This window comes from Centruroides vittatus, unplaced genomic scaffold (genome assembly GCF_030686945.1).
Source record: "Centruroides vittatus isolate TY-2023 unplaced genomic scaffold, ASM3068694v2 scaffold_769, whole genome shotgun sequence".
In the NCBI taxonomy this organism is placed as follows: Eukaryota; Metazoa; Arthropoda; class Arachnida; order Scorpiones; family Buthidae; genus Centruroides; species Centruroides vittatus.
In genome coordinates this window covers 545,692-568,983 of record NW_027122717.1, presented here as the reverse complement: position 1 = coordinate 568,983, position 23,292 = coordinate 545,692, and the positions used below count along the sequence as shown (strand labels likewise).

At 32.1% G+C, this 23,292-nt stretch overlaps 1 protein-coding gene across 1 annotated transcript in view; it reads right to left on the bottom strand.

Annotated features, from left to right (window-relative positions):
* Positions 1 to 23,292, bottom strand: part of LOC136989937 (low-density lipoprotein receptor-related protein 4-like) — a 229,817-nt gene that overhangs the window by 111,116 nt on the left and 95,409 nt on the right. Inside the window, exon 3 of the mRNA XM_067288244.1 lies at positions 19,267 to 19,383. Within this exon, the coding sequence (XP_067144345.1) occupies positions 19,267 to 19,383 (117 nt within the window). The remainder of the gene's footprint in view (positions 1 to 19,266; positions 19,384 to 23,292) is intronic.

Genomic DNA, 23,292 nt, shown 5'->3' with positions numbered 1-23,292 from the left:
TTCAAACAAGCAGCAATGAACTTTAGGCTTGCGTTAATTTGTTATAATTAAACACGCGAGTTTCATATTGATATAATAAAATTGAACTTTTATCATCATTATTATACTACAAATTGTGTATCGTTTAAAACAATTCATGATAGTGGTCCGCGAGATTCAAAATTGTGAGTTTAGTGGTCAGTGGGGTCAGAAATGTTGCCGACCGCTGGCCTAGAATATTAAACTATGTCAAGAATTAAATACTCCAATTAAATTGAACTCAATATTCCACAAGAAAATCCAAGCAAGGCAAAAAATACAAACTAACCATCTTCATACCAGGCCCCCCGTGAACCTGGGCCCCTGACTAGAGTCCGGTCAGTCACTACCATGGTATGAATACCAAATTTGGTAGCATTTAGTACATTAGTTCTCTCTAACAGAGCCCTAAACATCCGTTTAATTATTATATAATCACTCTGCATTTTTTATTCAAAACTTCTAAGACGTTATCGAATGCCAAAAAAAATTTACTGAAGTCCTCATAATGCAAATAAAATGTGCTTAAAGACTGTCGTACGAAAGAATCTCATTCCTTATGATTTCACATTCTTTTACAAAAACTTTTACTTTATCCAATTCGTTTGAACTTTCTACCTTGTAAATTCTACATTTTTGTCATTGTATATTCATGATGCCGCTAAAAACTTGCAATGGAATCGGACGATTTTCGTTCTACACCTGGATAATGCAGTTTGCTGTTTTATTAGTTTTATCGATACCTCGCCATTCTTCTTACATCATCTAAGAAGCGTTTTAATTCTAACGAAATAAAATTTATCTTTTTTCTCATATATTGTGAACACTTCAAAATCGACAAATTTTTGAAACATTCTTTTCATTTCTATTTCCATCCTGCGAACACTAAGAGGGTCATTTTGATGATACCCATCCGATGACGGTGTGGCCGACAGATTAAGGTGGATTCTTACAGCTCTGAAAGGACCTAGGAACAAATCCGGGTGGGTAAAAAAAAACCAGGAATTTTTCGCAATATGTCGTCGGCTGGCATCCCTGAATTCGTATCGTGCATCTGGCCAAGCCCAATAATGGGCTTTCTGAAAGATCTTCTCAGCGTCCACAGGGCGAACAAAGACCTATCCCCACATCACATCACTGTATCCGAGACAGCGTGAGTTTTCTGACAGATTAAAAAAATTTTTTTTTGAAATATAATTATTTCAAAAGCTGGGATTAAACTGATAACAAAAATATTGTTTTCAAATTTATGTTAAATTCAGTAAATTTATTCTATTCAACAGATATAAATCATTTAAATGCAACATTAAGTGATAAATTTTAAAATTTAATTCACTAAAATGAAATAAATATATAATAATAAAAATAATTAAGTCAAATTCATTGAAATTTGCTATGTGTATATTTCTGAATGTCGACACAATATATGCAAGTATTCAAACAAGAATGTGTAAGACATTATACGTCTCAGATTCATTGTCCACGTATAATGACAAAATCGAATTTTAAATATGTTCATAATCAGATTTAAAGTTCAAATAACTACTCTATGACACCATTACTTTAAATTAAAGTTAATAGTTACATTTACAGCATTATTCCTACTACTACTACTACTACTACTTTGCTGCCTTTGTCCCTTTACAGGGGTAGGCCTCCTGGATCTTGCGTTGCCACTTTTCTCTATCCAAAGCGTCCCCTTTCTCCAGTCCTACCATTTTCATATCCTCCTCCACCACATCCACCCATCGCTTTCGCTGTCTTCCTCTACTTCTCTTCCCCTCCACTCTCAGGTCAAAAGCCCTCCTTGCCATATCATCCTCTCCTCTTCTCAGCATATGTCCGACCCACCTCAATCGAGATTTAGTTATCCTGTCCAAAATACATTCAACCCCAAGTTCTCTCCTGATCTCTTCACTTCTCCTTCTCTCCCTGAGCGAAATACCGGACAACCATCTCAGCATTCGCATCTCGGTCCTCGCCAACATCAACTCCTCTGTCTTTCGGAGGGTCCACGTTTCCGATCCATACAAAAGGACCGGTCTTATTATTGCCTCATAAATTTTGATTTTCAATTTCCTCGGCATCTTGGCATCACAAAGTACCCCTGTCAGTTCTCGCCATTTTAACCACCCCTTACTGATTCTACTTTTCACCTCCACGGTGCATCCTCCATTTTCATCTATCATCACTCCCAGGTACTTAACCTTAGCCTTTTGCGTGATGTCAAGTCCGTTTCTATCCGTTAACTTCAGATTTATCTTCTGATTTTTAACACTGGCCAAAACCTCTGTTTTGTTAATGTTTAATTTCATTCCTCCATTCTCCAGACATCTCTGCCAATCCCCCAACCTTTGTTGCAACTCTTCTTCACTGTTCGCTATCAGCATTATGTCGTCAGCATAAAGTAACTCCCACAGCCCCTGTCTGCCAATGGTTTTGCTCAACTCATCCATTACCGTTATAAACAGCAGAGGACTCAAAGCTGATCCTTGGTGTAACCCCACTCCAACTTCAAATTCTTCTGATCTACCATTAGGTGTTCTGATAGCAGTCCGTGCCCCTTTATACATTTCCTCTACCAGCCGAACTAGTTTTTCAGGCACTCCTTTCCTTCTTAAGCACCAGAACACCACCTCTCTAGGTACTCTATCATAGGCCTTTTCTAGATCCAAACAAGCATAGAACACTCCCTGGTTTCCCTCTAGCCTCTTCTCTTGTATCTGCCTTGCTATAAATATTGCATCGATGGCACTCCTTCCCTTCATGAATCCAAACTGTCTTTCATCTATCTCCACCTTTCCTCTCAGTCTGCTCTCCACCACCTTCTCCAATACTTTAAAGGCGTGTTCTAACAGCTTAATCCCTCTGTAGTTGTTGCACTGTAGTGGATCTCCCCGTTGCTTATAGATCGGCACCATATCACTTCTCTTCCACCCCTCCGGTATCTTCTCGGACACCCATACTCTTTTCATTATATTAAATAACCATTCTTTCCCTTCCAGCGCCAGAGCCTTAAGCATTTCCACTACCACTCCAGATGGTCCAGCCGCTTTACCGTTTTTCATAGTCTCCAAAGCCCGATTAACTTCTGCCCGTGTAATATCCTCCACCGGACTAAGGTTTACTTCTACGTTTATCAGGACACCTCTCTCATTTTCCTCATTTAAAAGGTTTTGGAAGTATTCTTTCCATCTGTGCAGTATCCTTTCCGCCTGTATTAACAGTTCTCCATTCTCACCCTTTAGCGCATTTATTTCTAATATATCCCTTCTAGCACTCGCTCTGTTTCTTGCTATTTTATATATAGTCTTCTCTCCTTCCTTGGTCTCAAGCTTTTCATACCACTTTTCCCACTCTCTTTCTTTAGCAATTCTCACTGCTCTTTTGACTGTCCTGTTACACTCCTTATATTTTTCTCTATCTTCTTGATTGTCTCCTTTCTGCCATACCCTAAATGCTTCCTTTTTCTTTCTTACTGCTTCTTTGACCTCCTCATTCCACCACCATGTCTCTCGCCAGAGCCGTTTCCCTTCTCTTGTTTTTCCACAAATCTGCTCCGCGGCTCCCTTCACAATATTCACGAAATCGTCCCATTCCTCATTCACTCCTACCTCCCCATTCAGCTTCCTGCCTTTCATCCTTTCCAATACTTCTCGTTGGAACTTATTGACATTCTCCCCTTTCAATTCCCATATCTTCACTCGAGACCGGCACTTTTTGTTTTCTCTTGGGGGTCTATCTTGTACCTTTATGTCCATAACCAAGAGCCTATGCTGCCTCACAGCCGCCTCTCCTACTATGACCTTACAGTCCTGTACTAGCCTGCTATCCTTTTTTGACATTAAGAAGTAATCAATTTGGCTACAGTTTCCTCCACTCTTGAAAGTAATCAGGTGTTCTACTTTCTTTAGGAACCAAGTGTTCATAATTTTAAGATCAAACGCTGTTGCTATTTCAATGATCTTTTTCCCTGCTTCATTTCTCTCTCCAAACCCTTTACCACCATGAACCTCTTCTGACCCTTCAGCGGTCTTTCCTAATTAAAGCATTATTCCTAATTAACAGTAATCATTAAGTTAATTTATTTATTATAATTAAATTTAATTACATATATTTTTAAGTTAAGATATTAAACTGTATTTGTGATAATATAATTAATAACTATTAACAACATTCAACAACAACTAATTCTCTACGAGAAATTACAGAACGTAAAATAAAATTTGTGATATATAAAAGGGTGCAACATATAAATTGGCATAGTCAGATTTTGGCCACATTTCGCTATAATAGATGTATTTTACCTATTGCTCCCGGCGTGAAAAAATGGATTAACTTTGATACTGAACCACTGATAAAAGCTGTAGAAGATGAGAAACTTCTTCAACCTGGTTCCTAACCTCCGATAAAAGATCAAGAATTGTACGGTGCGCGGTTGCGTCGCCTGATAAAATTGTTTTCTAGTTTTTCTAATCTCATCCAAGCACAAAATCATATCACAATCTATTTTCAATCTGTAGATGATACTACTATCAACCTTTTACATCGTGTTCTCGATAAAAATCTAGCTTGTTTTAACTGTATATAAAAGTTTTATCTTTGTTTCTTTTTAATTGACTCTATCAAACCCAGTGGTCAAGTAAATAAAACCACTGAATACTAACGATTGAAGGTTTGTGCCTAACCAATGCGCTGGCCACGTGGTGTTTTCCGGATATTTTTTACGTTTTTAACACCTAAATAGGAGTAAGCTTCTCATAGAAAGTCCTCCGGGGAGGAATTCCCATTTGGCAGATCGTCCATGCCTTGCGTTATCTTGTCCCATCAAACCAAGCCAAACCAATTTACTATATCATACAAGATGTTGTGTGGATATCATTCTGTATCTTAAAAGCGATACTCTTTCTTAATATTTGCACTCCACTAAAAACAGTTTTGGGCATAATCATGTTGGCTCTGTACTCTTACAAAATCATTATTTTCGAAATAAAAAAAAAAATGTAGAAACGAGTTGCGTAACTTTCCCGGCAGTTATGAGATTTTATTTAAAACATAACTTTTATATTATTAAACAGAAATAAAAATGTGTGTGACGCTGTTATAAAATTTTATTATTAATGACTTTTTATATTAATTATTATAAAATGACAAAAAGCTTAATTCTGGGGTAGAGATAAGATTTATAAAAAAAAAAAAAAAATTAAATTCAAATAACGTGTAAAATCTTCATTAAGTACGACCCTACTCGAGATATGACACACGACCCTCTATATCTCCCCATCCCCTCGATCTTTAACCATCAAAATTTAATAGCATCAACGCTTCTCATACACAAGATACCATGCCAAATTTCGTTTCTTAATCCTTACCCCATCTGAGATATTAAACGAAATAAACGCCAACACATACACACACGGATTTTTTCCGAGGCTTTTTACTTTTTTGGAGGATCAGGAAGACTCAAAATGTGGAAATTGCAGCAAAAACAAAAAAAAAAAAAACTCGAAGGGCAAATCTGACACGATTCCAATACTTTCCCTTGTTATGCATGCATAACAATCGAGAAAGTGAAACTGCGAATTGATAGTTTCTAATAGTTTCTCTTCTTCGATCATATTATCGGTTTAGATTCTAAGAATTAAAATTTTACATTTTCCAAAAGGTCTTCATTCAGAGCTTATATTATAGCTTAGAACAAATTAGAAAAAAATTAATGAATTATAGATGAATGATGATCTAACTGTACTGTACAGTACCTTAAATCTTGTTGATTAATCGCACCAGAGGTCGGGTGGAAGAAACCACTGAATACTGATCGCGCCTGACAGACAGGCTGGCCACGCGGAAGTTTTCTTGGTTTTCTTCACGTGTCTAACACCTAAATAGGGATCAGTTTCACCATACAAAGTCCTCGCGGTGGAAACCTCCCTTTGCAGAACGCCTATGTAATGCGCTTCCTTATTCCATTAATCCAATATTGTAGATTAGAATAATTGTCTTTCTTTCTCTTTTAATATGTAAAATAGGAATTATCCCAGATAACAAATAATTTCATTTCAGTAAAATATACATCTAAAAATTTTTGGTAATTAAGAAATAGTTCAAATTTTTATTTTTATTTTTACAGTTTTAGTTTTATTTTTACCTTATGGTCAAGTTCCTTTTATGGTCATTCAATTTAATTCAGTAGACGAAATAGCCCATTAAATATTTTATTGCTATCAACTTTAAGTCGACTAAAATATCTTGCAATAAGCAATCAATTCATTGCAACGGGCTGATTTCTTTCATGATTAATTCACAACAATGCATTGTTGAGAAAACTCTCGATTCTCAAAATTTATCGTAAATTATTTTGATTAAATGTCGGTTTCCATCATTCACGCTAAGCTCATTAATTCTATTGAGGATTCAACTCGTTTGCAATGAATTGAGAACGAATATCAAATCAAAAATAGAGCAGCAATCAAAACACCAACAATTGGGTAAACATTTCCAACACGATAATGAAATTAAACAGTAATGCTTATAAAAAAAAAAAAAAAAATGGCTGAAAAAAAAAATCGTTTAGAAAGGTGAATACGAATATTCACGTTTTGTCGAGTGCAATAAGTTTCAATAAGTTATTGAACACAAATTCGAATATTGAATGAAGAAGTAATTTATTTTTGCTGTATTGATTGAATATAGTCAATAGCGTCGTAAATAAACTTCATCGCGTTTAGCAATAGCGTTTAAATAAACTTCATCTAAACTAACAGTATTACAGAAATACAACGTATAAACAGTAACAATTGAAGAGTCTAATTTAAATGTGAATGTTCGCATTTACATTTGAAATATTTGGATGTTCACATTTAAATTGTTCTACAACTGTTACGTCCGTTTAATTAAAAATTTTCTTTTTCATGTGTAATTCTTTAGAATTTAATTATTTATTATTTTCTTCTGTTTACTATTGCATTTGATATTGGAGATGCATGGTAAAAATAAAATAGATTATAGGATTAATGGAATAAGGCAATGAAACATATGAACGATTTACCAAGGAATGTGCTTCTCTGGTGAACTTTCTGTGGCGAATGACCCCTATTTAGGTATCACACACATACATGAAGAAAACTTGGAAACATCAACGTAATCGAACCCGCAGAATCAGTGTTCAGTGGTTTTATCCATTTGGCCAGTGGTGACTCGTTCCATATTAAGTGATCTAACAAACAGAATACAAGATCAAAGAATTGAATGGCTAAGACCGACTTCGGTTGTGCCGGTAAAAGTTAGAAAGGACAGATAAAAGAGTCGGCAACTGGAAGATCGAGAATGTAAAGCGACATCTGACGTTCTGGAAAATCCAAATTCTATTCTGGGTCAAAAATTTCAGGAATTATTTGTGAGTGATCTATCCCGAATGTGATGGGCCTGTTCCTCACTACATGGTTGCTCTCAGTGTTTCTCAAACTATGGGTCGTGACCCAATATTGGATTGCGTTAAGATTTTAATGGATCAGAAAATAGTACTACCTCCCGCAGAAATACTTGTAAAACTTGTATTACTGAAATATTCTCTAAGAACTGGGAACAATAGATGCATCTGTTAAGTACTGAAAATTTCTAACAACTTTTTTCTTATAATTATTATTGTCATATAGTAATGAAATTAAGATTACAGAGTGTGTTTACGTGAAATTTATTTCTTTTTTCCATATTGAATAGCATCAAAATACATATTTTTTGTAAGGTATTTTTTGAAATGGTTTTGAAAATATTTCCTTGTTTATTCAAACTTTTAAGTTTATTATCCTACATAACAATAAATCATAAAATATAAATAACGGATGAATTTTGGTACAAGTGAATCAATAAATATTGTATATAGATTTATATTCATAGGGCTGCAGCAATGACAGGTAAGAATAGAGATTTAGTATCACGCATAAAGAAAATTTCTCATCCAGATTTAATAGTAACTCAGTTTTCTTCATCGGAAACAATTAGATAACAAAGATAGAAACGAAGATTTACATGACGTTTTAAATCAGTACAAATACTGAACCAAATTCGATAAAAAGTACAGTAAATAACCGCATCTCTAGCATAATGTGTGAAGAAATGGGTTCAGCCTGTAAGCAAGTATTGCTACATTCTCACATAACATGGCTTTAAGAGGAAAAGTTCTTAAACGATTATTCGAACTTCGAGTAGAGATTGAAATATTTTTAAATGATAGGAAGTCAACATTAAGCAAATATTTAAAAAATAATTTGTGGCTTATTAAAATTGTCTATTTAGCTGCTGGCATTATAAACTTTTGGGTCGCGGAACCATTACAAAATATATATATATTGGATCGCGCGAGAAAAAGCTTGAGAAATGCTGGTTACCCTCTTTCTGGACTCACCGAACTGATGACGGGGATACGGTTAAAATTCCGTCTTATTACTTTCAGAACGTAAAAAGTAAACAAAATCGAAAACTACGAAAAGTGTAATATAAAAATCATACCAGGAAATGAAAATTAAAGTACAAAAGAGGAACGGATTGTTCCGACTTAAAGAAGAATTAGTAATTCCAAAATAAATATACAAGAGAAGAAATATTGGATCGTCGTGTAGCTAACATTAGTCGCATGAAGTACTACAATCAATTTATACGAATCAGCTTACGAAGAAAATTTATTTAACAAATATGAAATAAAGTGAAAAAATTAACTGTAATTGAAAAATGCAGCTCATCTTGCGTTAAACGATAGCATTTTGTAAATCTGTATATTGCGAATTGCTACACATATACAGAGTGTATCAGTACAGCGGTTACAAACTTTCGGGAGAGATAGAGTACACCTAGACGATGGGAAATCACATAGCAATGCATGGTCGGAAACGCTTTCCTGGCGCGGTAGTGACGGCACAAAACACAAGAAAGGAAGGACACGAACAGGGTGAGAAAACATGTTTATTATTCTTAGTACAGCAAAAATGCTGGAACGTCTTTGGCTGGTGTACGCGATAGATGTCGCTACACCAGCCAAAGACGTTCCAGCATTTTTGCTGTACTAAGAATAATAAACATGTTTTCTCACCCTGTTCGTGTTCTTCCTTTCTTGTGTTTTGTGCCGTCACTACCGCGCCAGGAAAGCGTTTCCGACCATGCATTGCTATGTGATTTCCCATCGTCTAGGTGTACTCTATCTCTCCCGAAAGTTTGTAACCGCTGTACTGATACACTCTGTATACTGTATTTAAAAAATATCTGCACAAAATACTTAAAAATAAATTGAAAATACAATAAAATTGTATCTACAGAATAATAATAATGTTCATAAATGCATCATAAACAATAACCGTGAGTAAGAATTTAAAATAAAATCAAATATTCTCCATTTTTACAGAATGGATTTTTATCTGAACTTTTTATGACATTTAGGAGACTTTCTATAAACTTTGAATGACTGAATTATAATTTCCGAGTCATCTGTTTGTTATTTTGTATATGCTCTTTAATGGGCAATCGAGACATCTTCCAAACATATCCGTTGTCTTGTAAAGTATTAAAATATCCGTTATTTCACAAAGCATTTCCTCTACCGTGATCATTATTACAGAATAGCTGAGAGTGAAAAATTAATCCTCTTTTATTACTTCAAATATACTCGGGAGCCAAAATTTGAATTGGTTTTTGTTTTAAAAATGAAAACGTCTTTCGGAGATGATGATTATAAGTTATAAATATCATATTTTACACACATAAGAAGTTTTCTATTTGAAAAAAAAAAAAAAAAAAATGTAATTGTCGTTATGAGAAATTCTTATATCGCTAGTGCAGGATTATCCAAATCCACTAGGTACAGTACGTGAGGCACATGCGTAGCGAGCCCGCGTCTAGAGTGGAGCACGAAATTCGAAAAAATAAAACACTTTTACCGTTGCAGTTGTATATAATAATTTATAAATATTTTCCTATAGTTACAATTAATCGTTATTAGTTTATGATGTCGTAAAATTATGTATAGAATCCCCAATCTTCTGTGTCTAGAGGCTCCTGAAGGTCTTAATCCACCTACCGTATATTGCTATATACGTAGTACTAATGTGAATTTCATAAGAAAATAAAAATTACAATCAAACATCCAATAATGGCCACCTCTAAACAGCAGCTTTTTTCAGGTACATCGTTTATTTAATAAGTGCATATAAAATAACCTTCAAACAACGAGCATAATTTTTATGTTACAATAACTGGCCGTTTTTCAGAGGCATAGGCGCCCGCAAAGGGGGCAAACGGAGTACTTGTCCCTCCCTGGGATCAAGTAAAATACTGTATTTTATAAATTATAATCGTGAAAGTGATTGAGACATAACCTTACACCTTCGACCATGGGACGCTTTGTCTGTTTTTTTTTTTTTTCTTAATTAAATGTCTCCAAACTTTGCTGTCAATGTTCAGAGGTTTGACTGTATATATTTAATTACAATAAGTAAACATTACATTATATAATATAAAAGATATATTGATTATATTGCTGAATGATAAGATATGAATATAAAATCAAATAAACTGATATCTTGTCTTTTTCTGTATTCATGAAGTTGTATAAACATCTGATCATTTCTTACAGGTTTATCATATTCTGGTAATTTTATTCAACTATACATACATCACCAACAATATAATAGAACCTAGTCTTTTTATTATAATTTATAATAATACCGTAAAATCTTTTTAAAATTCTAGGGTTTTCCGTTTTAGCAGGTCTTTTTTTTACGTTTGAAGGAATATGACAACAACATGTGGCGATCTGTCAAGAGGTGATGTCTTTGGAGAGGACTTTCTGTGGGAACTGGCCCTAATTTAGGTGTTAGACAGGTGAGGAAAACCAGGAAAACTCCACGTTGGACAGGCACGAACCTACGATCAGTGTTCAGTGGTTTATTAATTTGAAAGAATTTAGAATTAATTAATTAGAAGAAAGAATTAATTTGAAAGAATTTAGCTGATGTTATGTGAAAAATTTCACTTTACGTTTTACAACTGATATCCAAACTATCTTCCATTTCCGTATTGAATAGACTTCCGGTTTATATTGGTAATGTTTCAAGATTTATTTACCGTTTAGGCAGATTTTTGTTTTGTAGAAAGTCCGGTTTAAGAAGGTTTTACTATATAAGGAGGTTCCAAAAACCAATGTTTGTTTTTTTTTAAATAAGTTATATTGTATATATTTTTTACAGTTCAACTACTTGTCGGCTTATTAATAGATAAATTATGGAATTGATTTATTGTAAAATAAATAGTAATTTTGATATTACAAAAGGCAATTTTCGATCGATATCTTCTACTTTTATTATATATGAAAAGTAGATTTACATTAAGATACCTTATCTATAACATAAAATCAAAATCACAATGTATGGAGAATCAGATTGATAGCTTTCTTACATCGTTTCCGATAGCACAATCTGATCTTTTCGACATTAAGTAAACTAAAAAATCATTGGTTAATATAATCTACTTCAATATACAAAATTATTGGACATTCTTTTATGTTTACAAATTTTTGTTGGAAAATTCCCAATAAATCTTCATTCTTAAATGAACAATTTCAGTTATCAGTGATCAATAAATTGAATTTATAAATGCAAAAAAACAAATTATGCGTGGCTTCTAGTTAATATTTTCATTTTATTACAAACTGACAAAACTCTTTCTTCAAATTTCCAATTTTTTTTACTTTTCCAGAAAAAAGGAGAAAGCTCATTATTGAATTTTCTGCAGAATAATTTAGTTTCTCCTGTAATATTGTATTGTATACTAATATAAATTTCGTTTTATCTTGCAAGTTATATAACCGAACATTTTATTGTATTTTACAGCGAATTTTATTTAAACTATGCTGATATCTGTTATAAATTATCTTCTTTCCCTTTTTTAAATACGGCCAATGGCCGAGTGGATAAAACCACAGAAACTGGGGTTCACGCTTCATCTACGGGCTGGGAACCGGTGCTTTCTTATTTCTTCTATATATCACTAAATAGGTGTCAATTTCCCACAGAAAGTCCTCCCGGGAGAAACCCCTTAGCAGATCTCCTGTGTGTTGCCTTATCCCATCAAACAAAAGCTTTTAAACTAAACGTTAGAGTTGGAAAAGAATAGAATTATGATTAATTAGATGATTTTTGAAGGTATTATATTCATTCTATGAAATTAATATATTAATTTTATATTATTATATTATATATTTTAATAATCATCATTCAACCTGTATAAGAAAGATTATCTTCAAACACGTTTAAATTACTACTCTAGAAATCGATAATCAACAACTCTTAATACTTCAGTAAGAACTATTTAGTTTAATTTAATTAACTAACTAATTTAATTTGCAATTACGTTCAAAACAATTTTTTACTATAGTTTAAAGAAGGAGCTTTGGCCATTTTCAAAGATTTTTATTATGCTGTAATTAGATAAAAGTTCGAAATTAATTTCTTTAATTTTAAGCATATTTTAAGGAAGTAACTTAAACTTTGTGTATAAATATAGAATTTTTTGTTAAATTTAATTAAAAAATGAAATATTTTTACAATTTTTCTTTAATGTTTATATCGAAATTCATTGAAAAAAATTTGTCAATGTAATCTATTGTAAGGAAATATAAAATAAATTAAATTAAACCTAATTAGATACGATAAAAGTTATTTTTATCACATTTTTTCATTTTGATTAATATTTTGCTATATTAAAAATATAAAAAAATCGCTTCTTCATATTCAACATAATCAATAAATTATTTGTAAAAATATACAAAGTAAAATCTGTATAAAACGGAATCTCACAGTATTGAATTTTATTTACCGTATTGAAAATATAGGATAAGCAGTTTATATTTTATATATATTTTAATGTTTTTACATAACAAATTATAAAAGATTTAAGTAAATATCAGTAGCATTGTTTATGAAGTATCTTTACTATTTACATTATTCATAATTAACTATTTTAGACTATTAAACTTTATAACTAACTAGATAACTGTAATAATCAATAACAGAATATTTTTTAAAATAATTTTATAGTATATGTAATAATAATCTGATTCTTTCTTCTCCTCTTTAGGCTTATTATTTTATTTTTAATTATTATTTTGAATTTTTTGTGTTCAGATTTTGTTTTTATACACCAGGAAAACAAAGGAAAGATTATCTTATTTATATCACAAAAATCATTAAACTAAAAATATAATAAAGCATGACAGTTGAGAAGATTAAATTTTGCCTCTGGAAATTGTATTAATCTTCAGACTGTTTCAATTAGTTTATTTTTAATATTTTTAAAAGTATTTATTATATAAGTACATTTGTATTTTATATTAAAATTATATGTTAAAATGGATTCTTTCTATTAACCATCATCTATTTTTACATGTTTCAAATGTTTTACATGTTTTATACACGGTATTAAATATGGAATAACAAAGAGAGGCCAGCGCCCAAAACGCATGTAAACAGCAGAATAAAGACAGATGTAAAGCCTGGTGTCTATTGAGAACGCTTCATTGTGTAATAAAGATAAATACTTAAAACATATTTTGTGCAGGCTGGTAACTTGCCATTATAGCGCTGGTCCTATAGAAAATAAGGACTGTTGCGGAAGGGGGTTGAAATAATTCGATCCAAATTAGTCGTTGACTTCCGGAAGAGAGAATGGTCAATGATTACTAATTAATACTGATCTACTATTAATATTTGAAAAGTGATTCGTGTTGAAAAGCTTGTGATGGTCCCGCATGTGATCGAAGTCGCTAGCCTTAATGTCCGAAAGACTTCATATGATTTGTTTAAATGGAAAAATCTTGTAAAAATGCTAGAATAATTCCTTTTGTGTGATAATAAAGTGTTTAAAGTTTGACAACAGATCGTATAAACTACGTGGGAAGTATGTTTCGTAAATATTGCGTTTATAGAAAACTTATCGGATTGCAATTTGAAAAAATTGTACACCTATAAATTCCCACTGTCGTCCTACTTTTGTCTGTCCGTCTGTCCTTCCTTAATCTCGAGAACGGAGTTGATAGATGAACGAAGAGACCAGATATGGAAAGCTTAAGAGCAGGAAGCTCAGATTAACTATATACGAACTCCAATGTAAATCGGAAGTCACGTTATTTCAATTCAAAACTTTCCCCCAAAGGAGTCAGCTAGATGACCAACACGGGTCGATTGCTAACAGGAAAAGTACGATGTACAAGGGCAAGAACACCACTAAAAGAATTGAGAACATTGTGACGAAAAGTTGCAGCTTGGCATTGTGACGATGTCGCTCATTAGAATTAAGTAGTAGTTTGGTTTATTTCCTTATAGCAACGCGACACACGAGCGATCTGCCGAGGGGATAATCTCAGGAAGACTATTTTGGAATCACGATCTATTTAGGTGTTACTAACGGAAAGAAAACCCGAAAACTCCAGGTAGCCGGCCTGTTGGCCATGTCCGAACCCACGACTAACTAACCATCAGTGTTAGGTGGTTTTATCCACTCCGCTACTGGAGAGCACTTATTAGAATTAAGAAGGTACCGTTCAGAAATAAAAGAACCCGAGTTGTTAGATGTATAAAATTAAATATTTATATACTTACTATAGACTTTCCACAAAGTAACAGGCTGAGACAGGCAAGTGTTATATGCCACTTGTCTCAGTAATGATATAGCTCGTCTATTTCGCGCTAAATTACTCTCGCAGTAATTAAGTGAATATAATATATATTTTTAAAATTATATTCTTTTTTGTAAGAATTAAAATTAGTTTATTATTTTAAATTTTTTGTTAATAGATGGCGCTACGTGTAAATCAGCAAATCGAATGCAGATGGAAATTAATTTATTTATAGAAATCTAATCGATATTTTGGGGTGGGATGTACGACATTATCTAAGTTAAAAGTGTGTAAATGTAACTGTCGAGTTTCGTAGCAATTGGTCGGACGGCCTAGAAGTGTGTAGCGAACAAAGAAACAAACAACCATTGTTATTTATATATGTTACAGTCAAAACCCGTTTTTAGTTAGAACGCGTTTTAACTAGTTGAAACTAGTTTATACTGGACGTCTTTGTTAAAACCTGTTTTGTCTGGTTAAAACTAGTTTTAACTCAAATTCATTTTTGACTAGCAGTAAATTCTAGTTTTAACTACACAAAACGGGTTTTGCCCCGTTTTGTCTAGTTAATTTACTGCTATACATGTTTTAATTTTAGATAAAACTAGTTTTAACTTTTAACATTAGCTAAAACTAATTTTAGCTACATAAATATGTTTGGAGGAAATAAATAAAGTTATGTGTAGTGATTCGGGGGAAGATGCCTAACATTTTGCTTATGAAGGAAATTATAGCGATAATTTGGGTTTTGGAGGCCTCTAACGAAAATATCATATTCTTGAGCATGTTTTTCAAATAAAAGTTTGGAGTATATGAAAAATAATTGTATATTGTGTTTGCAGTGACGACTTTTTTACTGTCTGGCATTTTAGGCATTTCACCCCAAGTATCCGGGTGAGATGCCAAATGCCATTAGGGTAAGATAACATAATATAATTGCATAAAATTAATTTTCGAATATCTTAACCAAATTTAATTTATTGCATATGTAGTACAAAGTACTTCATAGTAAGTATAACAGCGCAGTATAAGTATTGTTAAGTTTCCGCCCGTTCTAACGTGCTCTATAGCTAGCTGAAAGCTTTTTTCAGTCCAAAAACCTTTTTGAAAAGTCCTTATGTAATTTCTATGCATATCCTGCAATAAAAGGAAAAAACAATAATTTATTAAAAATAGGCATATTGGAATTCAATTAACAAAAAATAGGCATGTTACCCCAAGAAAAATGTGACATATTTTCCATTTGTCAGGGTAAGGTGCCTAGTGGAGTCACGTGTTCTAGCATGTCCGATCGAGATCGGCGGTAGCTCACAATGGAAACTTTAGAACCTTAACTCACACATTAATTGTTTTTAGCATTTTTTAATAAATTCTATTTTAACTTTTGGTTTTAAAATGATTTTAGAAACATTTCACAACAAAAACTTCGTTCTTATCTTGCTTTTATTCTTCTCAGATGTAGAAAATGAGGTAACGGTAGCCAACTACAGCTTTCCGCACTCAATATTGGCCCAACGATTCATCATACAAACACATGACAATATCTGACGTCACCGTTTGAAAATATCAAAAAGTAGGCATCTTCTCCCGCTTACCATCTTACTCCGAATCACTCTATGTTACAGTCAAAACCCATTTTTAGTTAGAACGCGTTTTAACTAGTTGAAACTAGTTTATACTGGCTGTCTTTGTTAAAACCCGTTTTGTCTAGTTAAAACTAGTTTTAACTCAAATTCATTTTTGACTAGTAGTAAATTCTAGTTTTAACTAGACAAAACGGGTTTTAACAAAGACAGCCAGTATAAACTAGTTTCAACTAGTTAAAACGCGTTCTAACTAAAAATGGGTTTTGACCGTAACATATATACAGATGCTATTTTCAACAACTCAACTAAAAAAAGGAAATTACAAACAGCATACAGCTTACACAAAATGCCCAAGGGAATTTCTAGTGTGTAAAATTGCATAATTGTTATCACAAAATAGTTTTTTAAATTTTCTAAAAGATTTCAATGAAAAATAAAAAAACTCATTATTACAGAGAAGAGCTTTCACCATATAGGAGGAAGTGCACGGTGAAAAGCTTTCACCATATAGGAGGAAGTGCACCAATGTAGATTGTCAACATAGTTTGACATTCTACATTGTCGAACTATGTTGTAGTAACTGAAAGAACAATTACTTGAATAAGATAAACAGATGATTTCACATAAACTCTCATAATGAAATCGTGTTGTATAAGTACTACACAGGAATTGCTACAATTTATGAACCGCGTTGTGCTCTGTTATACAATTACCTGTATAACACAAATTAACATCAAGAGCAAAATTTACTTTAAATTAAAAAGATTACATTACTTTATTCTTTATTCTGAATAAAGTAAAAAGTTAAACAAACTTCAAAAATTAATTCGCATCTATCTCGGCTCTTAATATATTTACTATAATTTAATAAACAATTACTTAAACACAATATAAGTTAATTGATTAAAATTAAAAATTTGGCTGACAGTATTTACATTAAAATATAAAACATAAATATACTGAAGCGACAAAATCTTCATTTTTCTAGCGCATAACTGGACAGAAAATGTGTAATGGAATTTTGAATTGTGCAGTGGGAATAGCCTACCATATTTGTGCAGTAATTCACCATTCGATTTCCGGATTTTGTAAGTATTTCTTTCTTCCGGTTATGTGAAAATTAAGACATTTACGTAAATTACACAGTGTACGATAAAACCTGTCCAAATCGGAACCTGAATGAAAAAACCAGCTTAAATGGAAAAAATTCTTCGAAACTGAAACCTGCCAAATTTTTTTAAGGTTAAAAAAAAATAAAAATCTGTTCAAAACCGGCCAAACCGGAAAAAAATAATCGGTATACCTGCGATTCCGGTTTACACAGGTTTTATTGTATATTTTATTCGGTCCGCAGAAAAGAGCTATGGAAGAAATGTTGGCAGGATTTACCATTTATATTGAATATATACAATAGATATTTTTTTATGCAGCCTCAACATTATCATTTAAACTATAATATACTACAACGTGCACTTATCGTATTGTAAATTATATCACTGTGCGGGCGCACAATGCATACTGCGCACGTCTAACGATTAAGATGGAACAGTAATTGAAATTAATAAATAATTATACAAATATAAGATTTGTTTTATTGTCCTTATTTTCCATTTATGTCTTTTAGAACAGCTTATTAACGCTAGGATTTATTGGTTTGGCAAGAACAAAACTGCTATTTGTGCAGTAGGAAGAAACTTAAGGCGTGCATTTTTCGTGATTTTTTATTTCTGTAAAGGCGCAGCCTCAAATAAAAGGTCATCTCTGTAAGTGAAAATCTGGTCACTAGTTACTGGTGTTTCTGAACGAAGAAAAATGAAGACATATATATATATATATATATATTGAAGCTAAAAGATTTCGTTCATTTTTCGTCGTCATATACAGATATATATATATATATAATATATACATATATACATACTGTATTTAAACAAAATAACCATTATTTTAAATTTTGTGATAAAAGTGGAATGATGTATTAAGGCAACGTCACACATGGTAAAGGGTTGCCTCCCGGGAAGACTTTCTTTGCGAAACCCCTAGTTAGGTGTTAGACACGGAAAGAAAACCCGGAAAATTTCATCCGACCAGCCCGTTCGACCAACTACTAATATTAGGTGGCTTTATCCACTGTCACTAATGGTAGGACTGGACTTAACCTTGTTGTGGCCCTAAGCTATAATACATTATATATTAATAAAATGTCCTTCCCCTCCACCAAATAATGATACAAGTAAAAATGTATAATTATTGGTGGAGCCAAATTCTGCTTCTGTTTGGTAGGCTCTCTGATCAAATTTCAAACTATTTTTCTGTTAAACGTTTTCACAGATACACAGATCTATCTGTTGGATAGATTCCCGTGATAAAGCGTTGTTAGCCTTCCACCGTAGAGGGAACCCGGTTCGAACCCAGTCCAAACCTCATAATTTATCTTGAGAAGAAGCCTGAGCTTCATCCGCGCTGGACGACCTCATGACGGATCAGGCTTATCCGTAATGAGCATAATTATGATCAGCCACATAGCTTAAACGAACCGATTATGTCATGTGCCAATTAATCGATCGATCAATAAAAATTAAACGATATTTAAAAATTAATCGGATTTTCTACAAACTTTACTTTGATTACTTTTTTACAAACTCTTAAACTTTCAGTAGGATTAAGGTCACAAGTTAAAAGTAATGCAGGTTAGAGAAATAATACGGATTAACTTAATCTTTTCTAACTTACCGAAATATAAACATTACTAATTGAAGTGGATTCATATCATCAAAATTAACAGTACGAAATATTAACTTAGATAGCATTTATAATGTAAATGACCTTTTTACTCTTTTTATTACAGATAAATATCCATTTAGAAAGTAATGTTCCGTTAATTCGAAAGGAAAAAAAAAACACTTACTTTCCATTCAGCATTATTACTAATGGTATTTTATAACGCAGAACATTTACAAGTAATTAATTATAATTAATTGGAGAAATGAAACATTAACTAACCACAATCCATCTCGTCGGAATTGTCTCCACAATCATTATCTCCATCACACCACCAAGACTTCAAAATGCATCGTCCAGTAGCACAAATGAATTGATCTTTAGAACAAACAGGAATATCTGAAATCAAATTAAAATTATTTTCGTAAATCCTCCAGATTCTAAAGCTTTTAAAAAAGAATTATATTTGTTATAAATTTGATAATCTTTTTACTGTCGAACTATTTTATTAAGCAAACAAAATGTCATTTCTGAAGAAATGTATGGAACTTACTCATGCCTTTGTATTAGGTTTTGATTTATAAAACATTTCCACTGATAAAAAATAAAATAAAATACAAATAAATTCCTCTCATTCTTCTTTAAGAATTTTATAAATAAATTTTTTACTTTTAAAATAATTATTTCAGAAGATTCAATAATTTTTTAAATTCAGAAAATAACGATTATAAAAAATCCGGAAAAATTTTTGACAAACAGAATCTTGCAAATACTGTCAAAGAGAACAAAATCCATCTTTATTTATTCTCTTGAGAGCACATCCTCACAGAATTTTTGATAAAAATTCCTTAAAAAGAATTATTTTACTGAATTTTGAACAGTTTTTCAATCTTTTAAGATTGCAAAATTGTATCTATTTCCAACATAATCAGCCTACTATATAGTTTTAAACATAAAACCAGTTTAACTATCTTCATTCCTTAATCTTTTCTGATCTTCTGGTAGACTGAATTTCAACTATTCTACTGCTATGTTTATCTTCTACAATTGTGAAACTTTCGAACAGATATACTATCTAACGACAGAGACGATTGTTTTCAAAAGAAATAAAAATTAAGTCATACATACACTCACATTATCCTTAAATAACCTTTCAAAAACTATCGATATCTTTACAGGATTACTTTTATAATTTATCCTACTGTCAACACAATTTTATGCAGTTTGTTGAACAACTGAAAATAAAAATAAAACGATATATACATAGCTCACCAGTGGCCGAGCGGATAAAATACTGAACACTGATCGCGGGTTCGAGCCTCTCCAACAGGTAGGCCATGTGAAGATTACTGGGTTTCTTCAAACAGGAACCAGTTTCCCGTAGAAAATCCTTCCGGAAGACCTAACCCCTCCACAGATTGTACTCTTGTCGAATTTCCGTACACAAACAAACAATATGTGACTCTTTCTGCGCTATAAGCACTGACAGGATCTCTTTTTCAGGCCAATCGTGAGTTCGTCCAGGCCCACAATCGGGAAAAATGGGGCCGTATCCGAATAAGGGACGAACCATTCCCGAAAAATTCTTGGGGATTGCTCACCCGGATTCGATCCCGGTTCTCCTGCAGAAGTACGCTGACAAATATTTGAATTTAATACTTATATCAATCGGATCAAGAGCTAAACATAATATAATTAAATAGTAAATAATTGTATAACTTAATTATTAATTAAATGTTGTGCTTTGCATCTCCTTAGTTGTCTGCTTTAAGCACAGATACAGTATCAATCTCAAAAGCTTAAAGTGATTTAAAATCCCACGTAATTGAGAAAATGAAATTTCCTTTTCTCAATTACTGTAATTACTATATATTCTTATAATTAAGGAAATTAAAATTTATTTTAAGAATGAATTCCATTTACTTAATTATTTGGGATTTTTGAACAATTTAAACAAAAATAATTAATTTTAGAAAATTGCCATGAATTTGATTGGATTAATGGGGTGAAACAACGCAACACATGGGCAATCGCTCATGTGTTGCGTTGTCTCATCCCATTAATCCAATCATGCCGACAGAACAATACTTCCTGGGAGGACTTTCTATACATTTTTTATACGTGTTAAATACGTAAACAAAGCTCGGAAAGCACTGGTTTGCCTGTTGCTGAGACACGAACCCACGACCAGTGTTCAGTGGCCCACTGATAAGCGCTTGTCTATGGATCACCGCATGTTATAATTTCAAAAATACTAAATTCGAATAAAATTTCGCTTTATTTATGAAACTGAATATATTTCATGCAAAAAAAAAATCTCGTACTTCATGCAAAATTTTCATTCCGAATATAAAAATTTCAGTAAAATAATCGTTCATAAAATTTAATTTTAACATTTAATTTCTAGATATATAAAAATTTCTGATAATGACAAATTTATTTATTTATGAGCTTTTAAAAAGAGATATTTTAATTTTTTAATAATGTAGATTACTTTATTATGTAATATTAATAACTAAAAGAAGTAAAGACATGCAAATTTTATGAAAATGATTAATACGTATGCACCAAATTCATCAGAGAATAGGTATTGATTATTTTTCCAAGTCCCGAAGAAAATTGAACTGAAAAGGAATTTCTTGGCTGATTAAAATAAAAATTGAATTTTTGGATAATAAGCATTGCTTTCGAATCGATACTGAGTAATTATAAAAAATAATGATTTCGTATAATTAATTTCTATATAAGAAATAACATATCCGTCAGATTTAATGAAAAATAAAGTACATTCAATCTTCACTACAAACAAGAAAAAATTACTTCGAAACTAATTTATGCGTCCTTATAGTTTTCTCTTCAAAATTAATAAATATTGAACGTGACCCACCGCACTAGGGATCCAGAATGAATCCAGGCGGTATAATAACTACAGAAATTTTTCGGGGGCCTGTTCCAAGTATGTCGTACCCCATCCCTCACCATCCGCTCGCCCCCAATATGGGCATAGTCGAATCCATGATGAGTATGATTTAAAAATGCTTTATTAGTATAGAATAAAATCAAAAATGAAAAAATATATATCTTATTTTAACTTTTCGTTCAGAAGAAATTTTATAATTTCGATAATAAATCAATTTAAATTCACATAAATACAAAAATGTTCACTCGTAATTTCACATTAATAATTACGTATTGAAACATCATAAACATTAAAATTTATTGTTATTACTGTTCTTGAGATACTTGAAAATAAATATTAAAAAAAGGAAACAATTTTTAGAGTAATAAAAATAAGAACTGCATTTCAAATTTGTCAGTCTGAGAGTATATCCGTTGAATAGCAAACGAAAACAGTATTTAGAAATGAAATTCTGTCTTTTTTTTCATATTTTGTTTTAAAATAACCAATCTTGAAAAATATATAACCACCATTGCGCGTATTTTTAATTTAAGAGAAATTATTAGAGTCATTTTGATTATATTTTTAATATGTCGTTATTTTTTGCTGCTACAACTGCTTGAATTACTAGAAAAGCTGGATGATTTTACATGTAAAGAAATGCACGATCACGTGACTTCATTCATCCTCGCATTAAAAGAAAACGATCTAGCAAGCCGGTGTGTGTTTTCATACAAGACCAAATTACAGTCTTAAGGTCATTGTATATAAAAAAAAAATCGCCAAAATGTAAAAAGTAGAGCGACATAAACTTAATCGATTTAATAATTTCATGGATATACTTGGATATGTGTATTTTACGTGAATACGGATAATTTATAGGAACTATAAAAAATTCTGTAAGGAAAGATAAATTTAAAGAATATCTCCTGGGATGCTGTAAACTCTGATCTAAGTCACGTGCTTCCAATGCACCTTAACGGCAGATTGGGTAAGGAGAAGCTGCGATGGAAAAAAATAGTACATTTTTTGAAACGCCGAAATTATGATACTTAATTAACCTTTTAATAAATAATTACAGTTATACTTTTTTTATCGATATAATTTCCGTTTTTCATTAACATATAATAATAAAATATCAATTTTATTATTATTACAGCCAGTTCGATTTTTGAATCGTCGTAGTGGTGTATTTCTCGCAAATGGCAGACCCCATCCTTCATCACCCGTCTGCCCCCATTGTGAACAGGCCGAACGCAGCGATGAGTCTGAAAACAGGCCCTCCTAGGAAGGAGAAACAAAAAGATGATTTTCTGCTGTAATTCAGGTTAATTATTGGTGAAATAATCTTTCATTTTCAAGAAAAGTAAACATTTCAAACAAATAGTTTAATTTATATAAGCTATATC